We start from the raw sequence: 20,258 nt of genomic DNA, 5'->3' as shown, positions 1-20,258 counted from the left end.
ATTTATAAGCATTCTTAAACAATTCACAAAAATTTAAATTAGTATTTATGTTTTTATTATATTCAATCAATTTTTTATATATTTTTATTTTAAATTAAATAAACTTTTATAATTAATGGTTAACTAAATGTTTTTAGTCAAAACACCACATACAATTTTATATCACATGGTACTAGTGTGATATACTGACATGTCATAGTGGATAATTACGTATTATATTAATGTAGTATAATGATACGATTATATGATATTTTTACTTTGTCTCAGTATTATGTCAATATTACGTGGATAGAAAAATAATAAATTTATTAATTATAAGAGTTTATTTAATTAAAAATTAAAGTAAATGAATTTGATTGGACAACATAAAAGATTAAAAATTTATTAAAAAATTTTAAATAGTTTAAAAAGTTTTAAACCAATATAAGATTTAAAATGTTCATCATAAAGTTGAACCATATCAAATCTAGGTATTTAATCCCTAATATCATCAAGTTCTTAAGGTGTTTGAGGAAGAAATTAATCTTACCAAGACTGCCGGTTTCGCTGCTTGAAAATGAAAAGTTCTTGCTGCCATGGTTCCCGTATGACCTGAAAGTAGATTGGAGTCACAGAAATGCAAATCGATGTAGAAAAAATACACGTTTTTATTTTCTTCAATTGATTTAAGAAAAATAATTATAAAACTAGGTAGTTTATGCTTTAATTGCTTGTGATTTATTGTAAAAATTAATTAAGTATGATCCGTGTTGTAAACTAACAATTCCTTTTCCATTTAAGTTAAGATTTCATTTAGAATTCAATTTAAATTAAGATATTCAACTCATTAGTTACCAGTTACTAGAGTGGTGCCCTGCTTTTAGTGGGTGTCAACTTTTACAATCAAGGAATAATAATTCTTTATATATACAACTAGAGTAACTCGATAAAGTAAAAAAATAAACCAAACTTCATGTTATGATGGGACAAGCTGTATTGGAGGTCAACCCTTTTGTGTTCATGTAGTGTTACGTAGGAATTAAGTTTAATTAGTCTAGAGATAGTGTTAGCCGATCCTTCTTTTGTACAGGGGATGTTTACCCCTTTGTTGTGCTGCCAAATACCTTTCTGATCAGCTGATCCTTTTGTAAATGTGCTAAGTTTCCTCAAAAGCTAGTCCTTTATGCCAAGAGGAGTCTTTTACCAATATGGTTAAAGACTTGTTATGGCATGCCAATGTTTAGTCCAGTAATAAAATCCAACTTTGAAGAAAAGAAAAAGATAAAAGTAAGGTTTTCAATGGCTCAAACCCGTAGGAATGTTGCAGTTGTTGTAATTGTGGCGTGCTTCTGTATGGGCTTTGGGTTATGTTATTGGTCTATTATTGTTTCGGACAAGAGTTTAAAAATTGCGCTTTTAATTATTTTATTACAGAAACAAAAGCAAACATAAACTTCATAAAACCCAAGTCAAAGTCTCTAGTGCTTAGGCATTTATTAACCATACATTAAGCTGAAGTACATTCTAATTTTTGGTTCTAATATAAGGTCAATTCACTTATTCTCCCATTCAAAGGAAACCGAGCTTAAGCATCAGCAAAGTTTCAATTCCCTTCATTTTCAAAAACTTATTCTTTCTCCTTATCAGGTTATCCATCAGCCCATTTCTTCTCCTGATGAGCAGTGCGAATTCTGACTGGGTCAGATCAGCTGCTTCTCTTGCTGCCATTAGTGACTCAGCCAAGTTCCTCATCTGCACTTTCAACTTGGGAAATTCGGCTTCCATCACCTCAACCTGCAGGAGCCTGGATTGGAGGCGCAGCTTCTTTCGAGCAACTCTGGGGTTCTCCCCTTTAACTTGTTTGCAAACGGCCAACAATTAAAAATTTGAGTGAGACAGAAAACATATTTGCTTCAGTAAAGAATTTTGACTAAAGGAATAATTAAAACTAAATAATTACTTTATTGAGTTTTCTATTACTAAAATAAAAAAAGTAAAATATTCTCACTTTTTTAACTTTTAATTATAATTTTATGTAATGTTATTAATTTTTAAAATGACACTCATCAGATATGATACTCTCTTAAAATAAATTTTTTAAATGTATACAATTATATTTTTTAAATTAATAAAAAAATTATTTTTTTAATATTATCACATTATCAAACAAATGAAAATATTAATGATTAATTACTTTTTTACAAAAATATTAATAATTAACTAATAGTTGGATTTATGTGTTTAATGAAAAATATTTTTTTAGAGTTTAAAAATTAATAAATTTGTATGAAATTATAATTAAAAATTAATAGTAAATATATTTTACTCAAAATAAACTTTAACTTAAAAAAGAATAAGAAAATTCTTTTGAGATACACATCCTCCATTGACCATGTTTAGAAGGCAGTTTAGTTACCACAAATATAAATATTAATATTTAACTATAAATAAAGTATCAACAAAACTCGAAGTTTAGTGGTCATTCTTTGAGAAAAGACAAAAGACATCAAGATTATTTTGGGCCCCAAGACCACGCTATTTGACCCCTCACGGATGTGACCTGCTGTTTGTTCCTACTTAACAAAGTCCTCTTTTACAATTAATTAAAAACTAAAGAGATATTTATTAAATTAAGGATGATTGTGGAGTATATATAGAAACAAGTAATCCTTATAGAAAATATCAGTAATTTTTTAGGATGTTGGACAAAGAAATTAATCTTACCTAGACTGCTGGTTTCCCTGCTCGAAAATGGAAAGCTCGTCCTGCCTTGATTCCCATATGACCTGAAAGCAGTTTGGAGTTATAGAATTGCAAATCAATGGAGAAAAGCACATGTCTTTTATTTTCTTCAATTGATTTGAGAAAAATAATTATAATAAGAAGATAGTTTGGGCATTTAACCTCTTGTGATTTATTATAAAAATTAATTAAGTAGGACCCACATTGGAAATTAATAATTTTTTTCCATAAATTTAGTTAAATTGAGATTTCCAAGGTGATACGTAATCACAACTCACAAGGAAGTGATGTAATATCAACTCAAATGTAGGGAAACAGGGTTAACACAAAAATGAAAAAAGAGATCTCACTCCTTCCTTAATTGTTTCTTTTGAAGACAATGTCTGCTTTATATTTTATAAAAAAATGTATTATATCGCATTAAAAGAGAAAGAAAAAATAAAATTATATGGCTTGGGATGGGAGTAAGGACGCGACGAACATTCCCCTGGCTCTGCTGTTCATAGTGTGGAATTTGGCGGCAAAGATCGCCATCCATTCCTGATTCCAACTTGGCCGGCGGGGATCGATTAAAGTTCTCCAGGGAGACAAGTCCGGTGATTTCGGTTTAATCTTTGTTTAAAGTTTTAACTGAACTTAACCTGGTCGGGTTTTGAACTGTTGAAAACACCAAAAACCCAGACCTATCCGACCAGGAGGCCAGAGCTCCACAGGCTTTGGTATCATCCAAAAGAATAATAATAATAATAATAAATCAATGAACCAAAGTAAACATTGGTTGTTGTCTTTTTGCAGTTTCCCTTGGACTAACCTTTTCCCTGCCTTGCCTCTTTGCTCCTCGCTTATTATTTCCATCTCTGATTGCAGCGTTTTCATATCTGCTCTTTTCTGGGGAAAGAATAAACGAAGATGTGAGAAGTTTACAAGAATTCAACAGTTGAACAAATTTTATAAAGTAAATGGGATTTTTCAAGTACCCTCTGCTTGACGTGCCCTGACTTTGCATGAATCTTTGCAATCCCTCTCGTCATAGAAGCTTTCCAATTAAAACGATGTGCTCTATTTTTTATAGGCGGAAAGTAATGATGCCGTTAGCTCATTTGCTTTGAAAAGTAACCTAGGCTCGGGTCATTATCAATTCCTTGGTATCATGGCATTAGGTTATTATCTCACAATTTATTTTTTTCAACATTGATATTTTTACCTTTTCTAAGTTAAACACAGTATATTTATTTGGAAAGTACTGCTAGTAAAAAAAGTATTAAATATAATTTATATAAATACCCAATAAACATTATTTCAAGTTCAATTGGAAATGTTCAACTACATGACCATCTACACCTTTTCATGTATCAAAGGCAAGAATAATTTTTCAAATGTCACTTAATTGGTGCAATAAAGGTAGAGCCATAGAAGTTTAGAGGTCACAAAACCCTTTTACCATATTTTTATAAAGAAACGTAAATTAAGCCGAACTAAGCTTATAAGGAGGTTAAATTACTTTGCAAATTAAAAATAAAGGACATGGCCAAATTCTGAATGCTATTAGTATATTTTTTTTCGTTTTCAGTGCACTACAATAACAGCATATTATCATTAGATTCTAATGTCACATTAAAATTTACTTCACATAATATTTTGAATAATAATTTTTGTGAAATATATATATATATGCTAACTAATTGGACAAAGTTTAGATTCTCGTTGTCTCCTTTTATAAGAATAAACCAAATCAATTTCTTTAAAACATTAGAGGAAAAAAAACTCCATTATTAGTATATAGCTTAACTCATTCATGTTTTGTCTGTAGTGAAAAGGGCTGCAAAACCAAAGAATTCATGATCTTTGTAATTGCCCTCACTATAAAACAATTTCAACATGGTTTAAAATCAATTAAATTCTTATTTGGTGAATTATGAAAATTCGAATTTGGCTAATTATATTGTTGCTCTTCTTCTAAGGGCTCATATATAGTCTGTTCAAATCCATTTTTTCTTCTTTTTCTCCCTTAATCTTCTGCAATAATTTACAAAAGAAGGAAAAGGTTAATCATGTGTTCTTCTTCTTCTTCTTCTTCTTCTTTTGGGGGGAGGTCAGCAAGGAAGAATTTATAGATTAAGAAATGAATCAATGATGTGGATTTATGCTTAGCAACTTGCTTCTTTTTCTTTTTTTGGTTTTACCTTTTTTTTATTGGCAGGAAGGAAAATGCAATAGGATAAATTAACCAACAGATTGAAGATTCTAGGACACATTAATCAATGCTGTCAATCCATCGTGTGAATCGTTGAAGCCTTGCATAAATTCTATGAAAATCGAAGTAAAGGTCCATATATCGTGCGATCACTAGCTGTAAGTTCCTACAAATTGAGTGACTGCCAACAAAGAGATTATGGTTAGCAGTTGGATTGAGGCTGAAAGCTTGACTTTATCACGAACGGCCTATCATCGCTCGATCACTCGCTTCAAGTCTGTACAAATCTTACGATTGCCGACGAACATCATGGACATTGACATGGCAGGGTCTGGAGAGCGAAAGTTTTGTCTTCATCATAAGCAACATGTATCAATGATGAAGTGATGATGGGATCAGATGGAAAATAGCTTAAGTTAAACATAAGCTTCGTTAAAGAAAAACAAAAGACAACATACATCATCGCACGAACCCTCACACAAATCGAGCGATGGTTGACAATGATAACAACGACACCATCGAGATTAATGCCGATTGAAAATAACCCTATGAAAGTGATCAACGCACAATGGTTCATCGATAGTGATATTTTAGTTGACTTCAACACTTCCATTTGAAAAGAGAAAGGGCTTCACTTAAGTTTCAGGATTAGTCAAAAGATTTAGGCCCAGCAGCAAGGCCAGAATTTTCAGAAACCAGGGAATCATAAATTAGAGAACTTCACGCCTACGCCCTTTGCAAACTTATCGGCCATTTCTCATATCATGGGGGAAAAATTCATTCATTTCAGAATTAAATTTGATCTAAGAATAACTTTTTTTCCTTTGAATATAATCTAAAAAAGATAAACTATATATAGATATTGTATAGTCTCAAGATCAATAGAAGATATATCATATCCCAGAAATAATTATGAATTACAGTTAATGAAAAATCAGGGTTTTGAATTCAAGACTTAAATAAGCGTAAAATATAAGTTTCATTTTATGCTTCAGCACATAACACAAATTTGCTTCAGCACATAAGTTTCATTTTATGGTCCAAGCCCTGCCATCGGTCCTACCTTAAGGACCATGATGGGGCTTACAGGACTGATCAATATTGCCCACATATTCAAACGGAGACAGCCTCCGGTAAGAAGCAACAACCCGATATATTAGTGGCAAAAGAAGTGGAAGAAAAAGCTTTGCCTTATCACTTGAAAGTTGAAACACTTAAGCTTCAACCTTCAATTTGTAAAACCTTTCTCCTTTTTCTTTTTACTTATTGATAAATGAATGAAATTAAAAAAAAAAAAAGGAAGAGAGAGTGAAGCTGACATCTTCGTAAAACCTTTTTTGGGTATTGATAAATGAATGAAATTGAAAACAAAAAAAGGATGAGAGAGTGAAACTGACACTGTAGCATATATCTCACCATATGTATAAACGAAAGTTGAAAGATTCTAGCGTCTAAATCATCGGCTTAAGACTCTGATAAAAAAGAAAAAGGAAAAGAAAAGAGAGAGAGAGAGAGAGAGAGAGAGAGAGAGGAGGATGCCAGGAATGAGATCATGGGGGTTTCGAGGAAGCTGCCAGGAAGGAGGTTTATTTATAGGCGGTGACTCGGGGCTCCTAATAAAATATTCTTGGGGAAATAACAAGTTCAACTCAGGGGGCAAGTTTGGTGAAAACTGAAAATGTGGGTCTTCATTCTTGACTTTTGATCCTCTAATTTAACAGTAGTTAATGTACAAGTTTGTGATTGAATTGGGATCTCCTTGTCCTTTATGTTTTCATCTAAAAAAACATAAAAGAGAGGTATGATTGAGTGCAGGGCCTACCCATCGATTGGGCCAGCTAAAAAATAAAGATGGTTAATTGGTTATGCATGGGAACCAGAGATATCCATAATTTTCTATCTATAGAGTACTGGTGATAATACTTCCCCCAAAAGAAAAAAAAAACTGGTGATAATTTGCTGTAGGCCGGCTGCCGGTTCTTTGAATGTCCAAGAACACTTTCAAGTTAGCTTCTGTCAACTAAGGTAATATTCAAATCTTTGCAGTTTTGCTACATCAGGACACAGTTTTACTATTTTTTATTTTGAGTTCAAGCTGAAGTTTGCCTGCCTGTGGAACGTTGCTACAATTCCTGATATTAGATGGTTTTTCATATGGGGAAGGTGAAATTCAAAAGGACTTAAGGCATTAATTAGCTTAAATTGGACTAGTAGGTGAAACAGACCCATCACTGGATACCCTCCAGAGTTTTAACTGTTTTAGAGATTTGACTAGTTTCATTAAGTGAAAAAACCAGTTACAGTTTCAACTTCTTGTGACTACCATTCAACCTGGCTGCAGAAAGAAGAAACAAAGAAGATTTTTTATATGCATGCCATGCGATCGGATAAGAATCCATGTGGTAAAAGATTAAATAGAATTTTGCACTGTCTTATTCATGTGTATATTGACAGATTTCAATATTATCAGATCAAATAGCCCATGAAAGCCATATAATTTCCAAGCTGTGATGCCTAGTTGAATGCCCTATAGAATTGAAGAAGCATTGCTGGCATGTTACTACATTTAATTGTAGTAAAGCGGCACAAGTTTGATTACAATTGCAGCCGGTTGCCCACAGCAGCTTTAGAATTACGCTAATGACAATGAAGTGGCTCATTTTAAATTCATAATCACACTTAAGAAAGAAAGGAAATATTCAATAATATGTGAAAAATTACTAGTTTGATTTCAAAACCTACTGATACAAGCAATAAGCATAGGGAGAGAGGGAATTCAATGATCAGAGGATTGCTAATCAAAGAATGATTCACCCAAAAACATGAAAGAAAAAGGAAATGATTGTAGACTTGGTCTACCTTCTGGTTTTTGAGGCCAAAATATAAATGAAATTCAATGACTCCAACCTGTAAATTAGCATGCTCTTACTCAAGATTTCACAACCCTCAACAAAGTGATAAAACTAGGAAGAGTTTAAGCATAATCACAGTTCATGGTATCAAATTTGTAAAATATCTAGACTAATAACATAAAACTGGCTATCCCAAGTTCCAATGAACCCTTACTTGTGCTTCTTTCAATTAGTAAAATTGTTAAGAAAGTTCCAATCCTATATGCCAGAACTAAATAAATTCACAAATTGCTTAGTAAGACAAAGCTAAGAAGTGAGCTGTTATATGGGAAATGCTGCAAAAATACATACAGATATTTAACTCGTGGATTGGCATCTCGTTAATACCACCCCTCTCTCCCCCCGCCCCCTCCCCCAACTATAATTTGCATATTCGTTAAGTGCGTCCAAATCGACTGACACATATAAATATATATAATATATATATATAATTACTTAATTTCTTTAAGTTCAATTCTATCAAATATCTTTTTCTTTGAGGTAATACTATCAACTACCTTAATAAAGAAAAGTGGTTTCTAAACACAATGCCTGTGTATACCAAGTTCCCAGCTGTTTTCTTGATGCACTTGAAGTTATTGTGAACAGTTTTGATGAACTTGGTGTGATTCCTGCATTGCCATTCTGCCACTAATAGTCTTTAGCAAAGCAATTAAGTCAAAGATGTTTAGCTGCTCTTTATACCGGGCAATGAGCAAACCTTGTTTTTCCAATGCAAACACTATAGAATTCTCCTAAACCTGCATTCTATTTCTTCATTGTTGTTCAATACAAGGCAACCATGTTGAGCCAATTATAACAATGATTAAGAAAAGAATATGTTCAAGGTTCTAAGTAGTTATAGTTCACCTGTTTCTTCCACCTACTTAAAAAGGGAATTTGCACCAACTATCAATATGCACCAAAGACAGTTCTTCTATATCCTCATCATTTCTTGACTGCGCTCATAATTGACAAGGGAGTTTCCATGCCAAAGAAAACGCTCAAACTTTGCAATCGCCCAAAGACAGTAACCACAGATGCAACCCTGGCACCTAATCCACAATTTTCTACATTTCTTTGGCTGTGCTTTGATCGTAACAGGTCACTATGGCCTCAGAAGTAGCCTATTCAGGTTCATTCGAGCACAATCCCACATTACCAAACGTGACGTGCCAGGGGTGAGAAGCTGCCTTTAAAAGATGCGGGCTTGGACTTGTTAGAGCATACCTTTCTCGGCCTTTTGGCTAAGATCAAGTGTAGTATCTGTTCTTATCAGTTTAATATCTGATACGTGGGCCATCGGTCCACATGATATTAAATTAATTTTTGAGGGGAGAGCTCGCTACAGTAGCTTGCTACTGGGGCTCTCGAGCGTCGCCCAAGCGTTGCACTGAGCTCGGGCCTGGCGCACCTCACCTAATCACAGTCTCAAAGTTCTAAACTCAATTGATAGGTCTGTGTTTTGTAAACGAAAATGAACTAATGTTGGGACCAAAATCTACTTGAATCTGTTGTTCGAGATGGCTCTGTGCGAGTCTAGCTTCCTCTGCCGGTGGCTATTGAATTGGTGGAGTTAAAATTTTAGTATGAATCTAGGATTATGATCAGCCGCAAGTTGCGGAATCTACATTAGACTTTAGACTTTTTTTATTTCAGTACTCCTTAATCGCACCATTCATTTGAATTGTCACAGTTCCAAATTCCAATCAGTTATGTGTTATTGACCTGTTTCAAACAATTTGAGAGATTAAATGTTTTCATCAAGAAAGCACCACGTTAAAGTGAGTATCTAATTAAGCTTGAATTGAAGAATTGAATTCCAATAGGAGGTATGAAAGACTCATCAACAGTCCCTTTTCGATTTTCATTTTTTTTTTTAAATATGCCAATCTAATTGCTAGTTGATTTAAATGCCATGTGTTAAATAGGGAAGCTTCCTATGTTAACTACTCCAATAAAAACGTATATAGAAGTCTGGAAGATGTCAACATTAACCATTGTCAACTTAATTTCATTTGTAAGTTGAATGCCTGCAGCGCCGGCGTCCCACTGCAACTTCAGAACTGTGCTGAAGTCAATGAAGTGAAGCATTGGAAGAGGGAACTCCACGAGGTAAATCCAGAAAATAGCAGGAAAAAGATCACTTTAGACTTGGTAAGTGTTACATCTGCTTCTTGGGAAGAAAATTTAATAAAGAAAGAACAAGCTAAGACTAGTTTAATGACTCCAACTATAAATGGGCAAAGTTGTTCAATCAAGATTTCTCACCTCTCACCGAGCATTAGAACTCGGAAGTTTTGGAGCTAGAAATCTGCCTTGTTTGCAATGGAAGGTTTTAAAATCCTTGGACCAATTTCCCTATTGGTTCTGGCTTTCTCATTTGCCACTGCCTCTGATCCTAGCCCTCTTCAGGACTTTTGTGTAGCCCTCAAGGACACCCAAAATGGTGGTATGTTCTGCCTTTATTTTTGTTCAAAGTATTTAAATTAATGTCTAAAACTCTAAATTAAAGACATTCTGCAAAGAGCCAGAATTTGTGAACAGTTATACTCTCTAATTAGAATCTCTATCATTTGCAATGCATGATGTACATCAACTCACATTTCTATCGTTTTAATGCAGTGTTTGTTAATGGCAAGTTCTGCAAGGATCCAAAGCACGTCAAAGCAGAAGACTTCTTCTATTCAGGACTCAACATGCCAGGAAACACATCAAACCAACTAGGATCAAAAGTCACTCTAGTCAATGAAGAACAAATACCAGGACTTAACACTCTTGGTATATCTCTGGCTCGAATTGACTATGCACCTTACGGTGGCTTAAACCCTCCTCACACTCACCCTCGGGCTAGCGAGATTCTAGTAGTCGTGGAAGGCATTCTCTATGTTGGGTTTGTTACATCTAATCCGAATAATCATCTCATCACTAAAGTCCTATACCCTGGAGACGTTTTCGTTTTCCCAGTTGGTCTAATTCACTTCCAGTTCAACATAGGGAAAACAAATGCAATTGCCTTTGCTGGTCTTAGCGGCCAGAATCCTGGAGTAATTACCATTGCAAATGCAGTGTTCGGATCCAAATCATCCATTAATCCTGATGTTCTTACTAAGGCTTTCCAACTGGATGAAAATGTGGTTACGTATCTTCAGTCACGTTTCTGGTGGAATAAGAATTAAAGGATTGTTTCAACAGACTTGAAGTCTTGAAGTAGTAGCTTATGTTAAAGAATGTTTGACAGGTTTTCTCATTGTTGCAAACTAGTTCTTGTTGGAAGTGTGATGAAGAGGTTCTTTAGGTACATCTTCTCTTGTAAGGCTCGTATGTTGATTTTAATTTTGTTTGTAAGTTTGCAGTTTGTTTTCAAACTTGGACCAATGTCGAGGTATAACTTTGTTTGTTAATGACCAGGGTGCTATGCAACTTTTTTTTATACTGTCAAGTTTGAAAATACTTTACTTTTTATATGTATGAATATTTGAATGAGTACGTGTAAATTAATTACCAATGACAACATAAAAAATTTTTTAAAATGATTTTTCTGTGATTCTTTTAAGATTAATAAATTAAGAAAGTTCTAATACTAATTAAGATATGAAGAGAGTATAGTGAAAAAAATAATATATTTGTTGTAACAATGAACAAATTGATTAACAAAGCAGCAACATGTACTGGGAACAAGGCTTACAAAACCAAAGCTTGGTTTTCTCCCCACAAGAAAAAGCGTTCTTCCCTTGTTGTTGGGTCTTAACTTATGTTTTCTTTGACAATGAAATAAGATATTTATGTAGATAAGATCATCATAGTAGAAATGAGCAAATATAATCCAAATACTAAATGAATCACTTACTGCTTACATGTCTAAGTTGTGATGGCTAACATGCTTTTTCCTCATGGGTCTGTGGAACTCAAACTTCTGCTATTTAATTCTGATATTAGTTTGTATATGAATATGTTACAAGGACATAGTTTTCTACATTCCAATTATTTCTTGACTAGCAACTATGGTCTTAAAGGTAGATTTCAAGACAAAATGAACATGCTCAAACTCAAATGAAATTGAGATTGAAAGGGAGATTTCATGCAGAATAGAGTTCGGTCAAAGAGGGTTTTTATGTTTTTAACGTTTGCTGCGCACAATTTCATGAGATCCTCCCACACTGGCCAGCAAAGACAAGAAGGGACAGGAGATTGCCTATAAAACAACTGGGCTTGGACCGATCAAAGCATACCTTTCTCGGCCTTTTGGCTAAGATCAAGTGTAGTATCTGTTCTTATCAGTTTAATATCTGATACGTGGGCCATCGGTCCACACGATATTAAATTAATTTTTTAAAGGGGAGAGCCCACTGCAGTAGCTTGCTACTGGGGTTCTCGAGCGTCGCCTAAGCGTTGCACTACAGCTAAGGCTGGGCGCACCCCACCCAAGACAGTTTGAATGATTAGAGTTGCCTGTTGCTTTATTCTATTAGTCGAAGTCCCGTCAAAACAATACGAGATTTCTTATAGGAGAACATGTCCCACAGAAACTGTGTTGTCTGCTGGTTTCAAACTGTTCTTTCGAGTTTCTTATGGACTGCTCTTTGTCAACCAGCGATATTTTAGTACATCTTCTTCTCTTGCCACAGTTTGTGTTCTACAAGAGTCCAACTTACTATACTTGTCCTTATCTCAAGACTGGATATGCCACGATAATTGTGTTCTTGGAGTCTCCAACCTTACTAAACTTGTCCATATCTCGGAATCCCATTCCTTCATCAGCTTTCGAGAAAGAAAGTTCATTCTCTGAGCCAGTGAATACCCTTTCTATCATTACCATGATTCCACCAGCAATTGCTAATTATGCTGTTATACTCTCCTCTAACAAAAGGATTTTGGTAATTACCATCATGGCAATTAAGGGTGAAACCCATTTTGGAATGAAAGACAATCTGCGTATTTGGTAAAATTATCAGTGTTTAGGATAATGATAATGATCACGGTTGATGTTATCAAAGGGTTATTTCAGTAATAAATATTTGGACGGCAGGAAGATAAAGTCTTAGGTTTTTTATAAATGGGTGTACTACATACTGTAATTTTTTGGGGAGAGGGTAATGATCCCGTGACACCTAGTATCAGTTCCAACCGAACCTCATCCGAACTCACGTCAAGACGACAAGTCCCCCAATGGATCGGAGTGGCCGACGGCGACAAGGGCTTTACCGGGATTGAAGGGGAAAGAGTGTTATAAAAGGTGTCTCTATCCCACATCGAACAGGACGGAAAGTCCTGAGTTCCTTAGGGGATGTGCACGCCAAGCGGCTCAACAGATCGGGATAAGCAAGATGACTGACGGTAATGAGGACTTTACCGAATCAAGGGAGAGATATCCACAAAGGATGCCTTTATCCCACATCGGACAGAAACGAAAGATCATGGGCTCCTTATCAGGGTGTGCACGCCAGGCTCCCTAACAGACCGAGGTAGCCGAAGGCATCGAAGGCTTTGCCGGAATTGAGTGGGAGAAAGTGTCACAAAAGGTACCTCTATCCCACATCGGATAAGAATAGAAAATCCTAAACTCCTTATAAGGAAGTGTGGTGAGCACCTCACCAATCGTGCTTTTTGGAGAAGGTAATGACCCATGACAAATGACTAAGGTACCGAATGTGGCGATGTAAACAATCCTAAATTATTTTATGTTCTCCAAACGGAAAGGAGGAGTTCCTACATCTTGTTGTCTCAGTTCTAAACAAACTTGCCCTTAGAGTTGGACCCATCTAAACTACTTTCAGAAACCAACATTTTCTCAAGATAAAAACTGAAGATTTTCTTATCCCTGTGAAACTGATACCCTGGACCCGACATTGCTGAGTTTACAGTTGACAATTTACTAAATCTTTGAACTTGGGATTTAGCCCGCGAAGGCCATCACAGCCCAAGCAATGATCAGTTTTTGACATTGAGGGCTCTGACTGCGGGCAGTCTTCACTGCAGAAAACAGAAAGGCTTATAACCCACTCTCTTTTTGCCCTAAAGCAGAGCCTCCAGCAACGCTCTAAGGCGCAGGGTGGCTCAGAGAGAAGGGAGCCCTGAATTCTCTGCTCAGATAAGATCAAGCAGTGAGTTGCCCAGGTTTTGGCTTCCCTTCCCCATTTTATAATACGGTGAAAAGCCCTAGTTTTGCCACATTAGTATACCTAAAATATCCCATATATGTTTGGGCTGGTAATGGATTGGGTTGATCCATAAAGACTATATCCTAAGCCCAGACCTCAAAGAAAGTTAAGGCCCAAGATAGCCCAATACAAACATGAAATGCATGTGCTTCATTAACATCAAAATAATTTCAACATTTTCATTGGACAAACCATTGGAGTTTAAGAAGAGGTTTTAAAATTTTGCAGTGGCCAATGCCATTTGTCATTTTGTGAGGAGATCACATTTCAACATTCCAAAGTAAATTAGAGGTGCTGAGCTACCTTCATGGAAGATGAAATGCTACCAACCAATTGCCCCATTACCCCTTACAAGAAAAGCAAATAAAAACTCTATATTTAAATACAAACTGTTTTGACATTAACTATAGTATACAGTTGAAGCTTACAAAATGATTGGTGAAGGAAGTATTGAACTAAAAATGTCCTCCACAGGACAAGTTTAGATAATAAAAAAGAGAGAGGACACCATTCCTTTTGTCTACCCTTTTCTTTTACCTCTTGAGCTCATTTCATGATCTTTTCCAAATCATAATTCACATCAACTCCCTCATTCTCTATCTAAAAGGTACCAGAGAAACATCCTCTCTTTTCACCATGTTTTTTAATGATATCTGAATTTCTTAATGTTTCTCTTAATTTGTCTTGTTTTTTCTTTGCAAAGCATAAGTTGGTGTTTGAAAATAATATTAAGCAGACAATACTTCAAATAATTTTCCCCTGATGATTGTTGCATTATTCTTCTTTGAATGAAATAAACTGCTGATCAAATATTATATTCTCAGCATTGAAGAATTCAACTTTAATCTTTTTCATTCTGAACTGTTTCCTTTGACATGTTTGCCCTTTTTCTTTTGTGCTTCCTCTGTTCCTTTCTAATCCTATACTATTGCCATTTTTTAATTGTATAATGGAGCAGCCAAATATAATTCTTAGTTTTACGTCTAAGAAGAAACAAAGCATCCATTTATCCCTTCTCATAAAATTAGAAAAAGAAATTTGGTGCATTAGGAGAAGGTCAAGGTAAGTTTGTTGCAGATGATTATGAAGAGAATATAGCAACATAAAAGGGGTTCTTTGGTGGAGCCTTCACCATGGGAAGTACCTTGTTCTGAGTTGGTTACTTGGTTTCCTGTTATCTTAATTTCTTAGCCCTATTCTCTTTCTTTGTCTACTTATATTTTTGTTTGTAAAATTCAAGTAGGTTGTAGAGAAAGATGGGGGATAGGATGGTAGGTAGATATTGGTGTTACATGTGCTCTCAAATGGTGAATCCAACGATAGAACCTGAAACCAAATGCCCTTTTTGCGAGACCGGATTTGTGGAAGAAATGACCAGCATGAGACAATACTCCGACGACAATGGAATTGATTTAGGATCAATGAACACTCTGTCGCTTTGGGCTCCAATCTTGCTTGGTTTGATTGGTGGTTTAGGTTCTGCACAGTTGCGTATCACAGGCAGGGAGCAAATCAATGATAGTAACTCACAAGATGCAGTGGAAGATGAACTAGGAAGAGAATTTGAATCCTTGCTTAGGAGGAGAAGGAGAACCTCAGCTTCAGCTTTTCGGATGCTTCAGGAGATGCGTACTGTAGCAGCTTCTGAATCAGAGAATCCTGAAAATAGTAGAGAGAGGAGTGGCAGAATGATCTTATTCGATCCATTCAACGATGAGGCCTTAATTGTTCAAGGTTCATTTGGTTTTAACCAAGGACAAAACTCAACTCATAGGGCAGCCAGCTCTTTTGGTGATTACCTGATGGGACCTGGTTGGGATCTGCTGTTACGGTATTTGGCAGAGAATGACCCTAACCGCTATGGAACCCCACCAGCACAGAAAGAGGCAGTTGAAGCAATGCCAACTGTGACTGTAGAGGACAGTATGCAGTGTTCTATATGCTTGGAAGATATTGAGATTGGAAGTGAAGCAAAGGAGATGCCATGTAAACATAAATTCCATGGTGGGTGTATTGTTCCGTGGCTGGAACTTCATAGCTCTTGCCCAGTATGCAGGTACCAGTTGCCTTCGGATCATTCCAAGATTGAAGCAAATGTGAGCAGAAATAGTGAAGGAAGAGTTGACACTAATGATACCCAAAGTGGTAGCAGGGTAGGAACTGGAAGAAGGTATTGGATCCCTATTCCATGGCCTTATGATGGTTTGCTCACCTTACCAGGATCGCAAAGTGGTTCTACTTCAGCTTCCTCATCAGGGGCCACGCCAGGAAGTGCAAGTGCAGGTCAGACAGAAGATAATTGAAACTTTTTCTTATTCCTGTTATGTAATGTACTGGACTACATAAGCTAATACTGCTTCTGGCCTAGCCTGAAAACTTTCTGCAGCATATTTTTGGCTGCATTGAGGTGGTCTCTTTGCTGCTGTTGTAAATTTGTTTTATTCCAAAACTAAAAACAAAAAAAAAAGATTTTATTTTATTTTTTGACAAGCAAATATTCCATTGATCTGTGCTGGTAAACCAGCTTATTTTATTTTTTTGTGGTCTTAGGGTATTGCTGTCACTGTTTGAGTTTGTTTTCTAAAAATTATGTCTTTGTTGTATAGCCTCATTGTTTTCTGCTGTTGTTTTTTATCATAGGCAGGATCGAGTTTATTTGTGAGGTTACTGATTGATGAGGGTATGCTGCTGGGTTATATAAGCAGTGGTGAACCTTTTTGTTCTGGCTTTTCTTGCCATACCGATTTTCATTCATACTAATGAGAGTCTCTGGCAGCTCCAGTTCGAGACTATCAATGGTATATTGGTTAATCGCCAATAAATTTCATTTTTCAAAAAAAAAAACCAGCTTGTTACATGTAGAATAATGGGGTAACCCATGCAAAAGATAATTACCCTCTCACAGCCTACCATAACTGAATCTACATAAAACAGGACATCAACAATCAGTCAACCTTACATCAAATTCAGCCACTATAAGCGCACCCACACGCCCGACATATCTAGCATCGACCCAGAAAATTGGACCAGAGACATAGTTGAAAGCCATACAGCATATCGTGCAAATAAGACCACCACTAAACATCCCAGAATTGGCATTCAGAACAACCAAAACTCAAAAGGATTTATACATTGTATCAATATGCTCTTGAAAATTAATTGAAATGAAAAGGATGAATTGATTAAATATTTCGTTACAAAGAATTGCGATGACATAACATTCATGTGAAATTGTCCTCCAACACTCAATCAAACTTGTTTGTTAAAGAAGCTACCAAAACTAAGCTAGAAAGAAGGTATCAACAGTTAGAAGCCGCCAAAATCTAACCTCTCTATCAAACTGTCAAGATCTTAATCACTGAAGGGTGCAATGCCACAATTGAGTCTCCAGGTTTGCAAAGTCTTCTTTCCTTTGCATATTGAAGGGCAAACTTGGTTGTTTCCTCAATAGACTCACTGTAAGAAGCTTTTGCAGAGCCAGCGCTCAAAACAGGTATCAGACCCCTGTAAATAAGGCAATGCCTTGCTGGAGCTTCATCACTGCATGACCAGTCAAGGGAATCTGTCGTTATCTCTGGGATGATCATAGACAAAATAGGCATACTTGGCCTATACTTGGCCACCAGCTTAGCTGTGGTTCCAGTTCTGGTTAGGACCAAAATTATAGATGCTTTAATGCAATTGCCGGTCCTCACAGCTGAGGAAGCCAGACTTTCTAATGGGCTCATAGGCGTAGATGCAGTTTCCATTATTCTCTTGAAAAGATCTCCATAGTTTATAAAGTTTTCTGCCTCTATGCAAATTCTGGCCATGGTTTGAACAGCAAGGTCAGGGTAGGACCCAGCAGCAGTTTCTCCACTTAGCATCACACAGTCAGTACCATCGAGAACTGCATTGGCAACATCGGTAGCTTCAGCCCGAGTTGGCCTCGGAGATTTGATCATGGACTCCAGCATCTGAGTTGCAGTTACCACAGGCTTTCCCAATATATTGGCCTTAATAATCATCATTTTCTGAGCCAGGAATATCTTCTCAATTGGGATCTCCATTCCCAAATCACCTCTTGCAACCATAAATGCATCAGAATTTGCTAGAATATCATCAAAATTAGCAACTCCTTCTTGATTTTCAACCTGCGAATCCACAACAAAAATGTTAAAATGGAGAAAAACACATTAAGTTCTAAGTTTGTCAGCATGTAGTCTGAAAGTCTCATTGTCTGTTAAAAACATGACAAACCTTTGACATGAGAATAATGCTATTTCCATTCTCTCCCAGCAGCTTTCTGACCTCTACAAGGTCTGAACCTTTACGAACAAAAGACAAGGCGATTATGTCTATCTTGTTTGGAACACCCCATTGCAGGATATCTTCTTTGTCCTTCTCTGTTAAGGTTGGAAGATCAACCACAACTCCTGGAAGATTGACATTCTTCCTTTCACCCAGAACTGCAGAGTTCTCACAGCGGCAATGGACCAATCCCAATTCCTTGTCACAAGCCAAGACAGTGAATGTAATTGTCCCATCGGAACACAAAATAACGCTCCCAGGCTTTAAATCTTCAGCCAACTTCATGTAACTCATGGAGATCAGATTCTCATCACCCTTTACGCTATAGTCAGTGGTAATAGTAATCTTTTCACCCTGAGTGAGTTGTATGGGCTTCCCATCCTTCAAAAAGCCAGTTCGAATCTCTGGTCCCTAAAATATTTACAGAAAAAAGAAAAGTAAAAAAACATTGCCTGGACAAATTCCCCATATTATGCCCTATAACTTTTAAAATTCCACAAGCAAATTAAGTAACTACAACATTATCCTTCAAAAGATTAAAAAGAAGGCAGTGCAGCAAGTTATTAATAGTTTTCTGAAATAAAATAAAAATTCATTGAAAAGAAGAAAGCTATTTAAATAAAAAGATTAGCTTGAAGCATGACAGACAGTTTCTATCTAATATAAGTTAATTGCCTTCTAGTAGAGAGAACATGAACTCGCAGAATCTCTTTCCATTGTTTTGAAACTTAGAAAGAAAAAATAGAGATCCATACTCCATATTATTTATGAACAAAAACACCCTTTTCAATAAAGTTCAATCATAAAGAAAAGACTGTCATTCAAACCGAACCGCATGCAACTTCTTTTTAATAAAACATTTGGCCAAAGAACTGCACAACATTAATCATAGTAACAATCCATAGATCAAAAACAGGCTACAATGAGAATCTTGAGAAGGAACACTAAAGAAAAAAACAAACAGAAGGGTACCTTAGTATCCAACATGACAGCACAAGGAATGCAGGTGTTGTTCATGGCAGTCCTTAGATTGTCCAAGGTTTCCTGGTGGTATGCATGGGAACCATGCGAGAAGTTGAAACGTGCGACGTTCATGCCAGCTTTCAAAAGCTTCTCAATCATCTCAACCGACCTCGAAGCTGGCCCTAAGGTGCAAACGATCTTTGTCTTTGGCTTCACCATGCCCTCTACTCCTGTTAGAATCACGTTCTCCATACCTATGACAAAAAAAAACCACACAAAAAAAACCAAGGTTTAGGGTTTCGTGGGGGAGTGGTAATGGGAAGTTTTTGGAGGGATTTAGGGTTTTAATAATTGTGGATGGTTTTGACGAGAGGTTGTGTTTTATATTTATAGTGTTTCACTAAACAAAGGACTGAAGAGAGTCAGGCTGCTTGGAGGTCAAGGAAAAAAGTACTAAATTTTTATTTCCTTTTCCTAACTGAAGTCTTCTTTCCCTAAAACATTCCAATAATTAGGGATAAATAACTGCATTTAACAATTTTTTTTATGATGAATTTCATAAGTAAATAAATGTTTTATTACCGGTTTTCATTATTTTCCAAATAAATATTCTTTATATATAAGTAATTATGATTTTTTTTTAATTAAGGGAGAAGGGATTGGAATCCTACTTTTTAAGCAGGAGGATAATGCACTAACCAATAAATCAAATGCTTGGATGCAAGTAACTGTAATTTTAACATTTTAACACTGAAAAATTTCAAACTTTGACTGACAACTTATGTAAATGTTTAAGTTTCAATATTTATGTTGCTGGCTATATAAGTTTATATTTAATAGTAGATTGCCTAAAGAGTATGAATTTCAATGTGTTTTAAATATTATAAAAAGAAAAAAAGAATGAAATAGAATCAATATTTTTATTTGATTTTATTATAAAATATCAAATTATTGGTCTTCTGATTATATATTGGTCTGAAAATTAACAAATTTATCATTGATTTCTGACCTTAGATTTGGTTTAATTTTTCTTATTTA

At 35.7% G+C, this 20,258-nt stretch overlaps 3 protein-coding genes, 2 non-coding genes and 1 pseudogene across 8 annotated transcripts; 4 read left to right on the top strand and 2 right to left on the bottom strand.

Moving 5' to 3' along the window:
• Nucleotides 1–1,371: 1,371 nt before the first annotated feature.
• Nucleotides 1,372–3,821, bottom strand: LOC110415807 (uncharacterized). 2 transcript variants are annotated; one of them, XM_021427538.1, is made up of 4 exons: nt 3,699–3,821; nt 3,533–3,609; nt 2,704–2,765; nt 1,372–1,835 (listed from the first exon to the last, which is right to left on the bottom strand). In XM_021427538.1, the coding sequence occupies exons 1-4, from the start codon at nt 3,750–3,752 to the stop codon at nt 1,549–1,551; spliced, it is 480 nt and encodes a 159-aa protein (XP_021283213.1). In that variant the 5' UTR covers nt 3,753–3,821; the 3' UTR covers nt 1,372–1,548. The 2 variants fall into 2 exon arrangements, with proteins under 2 accessions (XP_021283213.1, XP_021283214.1); XM_021427539.1 differs by having other exon boundaries at nt 1,372–1,829.
• Nucleotides 3,822–4,260: 439 nt separating this feature from the next.
• Nucleotides 4,261–10,985, top strand: LOC110414933 (germin-like protein subfamily 1 member 13). 2 transcript variants are annotated; one of them, XM_089783261.1, is made up of 3 exons: nt 4,261–4,281; nt 10,162–10,258; nt 10,432–10,985. In XM_089783261.1, exons 1-3 carry the CDS (start codon nt 4,261–4,263, stop codon nt 10,983–10,985), a joined length of 672 nt encoding a protein of 223 aa, XP_089639387.1. The 2 variants fall into 2 exon arrangements, with proteins under 2 accessions (XP_089639387.1, XP_021282014.1); XM_021426339.1 differs by lacking the exon at nt 4,261–4,281 and having other exon boundaries at nt 10,135–10,258.
• LOC149527280 (U2 spliceosomal RNA) lies at nt 9,033–9,225 on the top strand. Its single transcript, XR_016351188.1, has one exon. It is a non-coding gene; the product is annotated as a U2 spliceosomal RNA (small nuclear RNA).
• Nucleotides 10,986–12,034: 1,049 nt separating the features above from the next.
• On the top strand, nt 12,035–12,230 carry LOC149527279 (U2 spliceosomal RNA). The gene has a single exon (XR_016351184.1). It is a non-coding gene; the product is annotated as a U2 spliceosomal RNA (small nuclear RNA).
• A 2,231-nt stretch (nt 12,231–14,461) lies between these two features.
• LOC110415413 (E3 ubiquitin-protein ligase SIRP1 pseudogene) lies at nt 14,462–16,446 on the top strand (annotated as a pseudogene). The gene is made up of 2 exons (XR_016351146.1): nt 14,462–14,574; nt 15,211–16,446. The product of XR_016351146.1 is annotated as an E3 ubiquitin-protein ligase SIRP1 pseudogene (transcript).
• An 856-nt stretch (nt 16,447–17,302) lies between these two features.
• LOC110415577 (pyruvate kinase, cytosolic isozyme-like) lies at nt 17,303–19,472 on the bottom strand. Its single transcript, XM_021427276.1, has 3 exons — nt 19,230–19,472; nt 18,207–18,668; nt 17,303–18,100 (listed from the first exon to the last, which is right to left on the bottom strand). The coding sequence occupies exons 1-3, from the start codon at nt 19,470–19,472 to the stop codon at nt 17,303–17,305; spliced, it is 1,503 nt and encodes a 500-aa protein (XP_021282951.1).
• Nucleotides 19,473–20,258: the final 786 nt, after the last annotated feature.

Source organism: Theobroma umbraticum, unplaced genomic scaffold (genome assembly GCF_002168275.2).
Source record: "Theobroma umbraticum cultivar Fairchild unplaced genomic scaffold, ASM216827v3 scaffold_147.0, whole genome shotgun sequence".
Lineage (NCBI taxonomy): Eukaryota > Viridiplantae > Streptophyta > Magnoliopsida > Malvales > Malvaceae > Theobroma > Theobroma umbraticum.
Note: the sequence above shows the minus strand (reverse complement) of the source record. Positions and strands in the feature narration are given on the sequence as shown.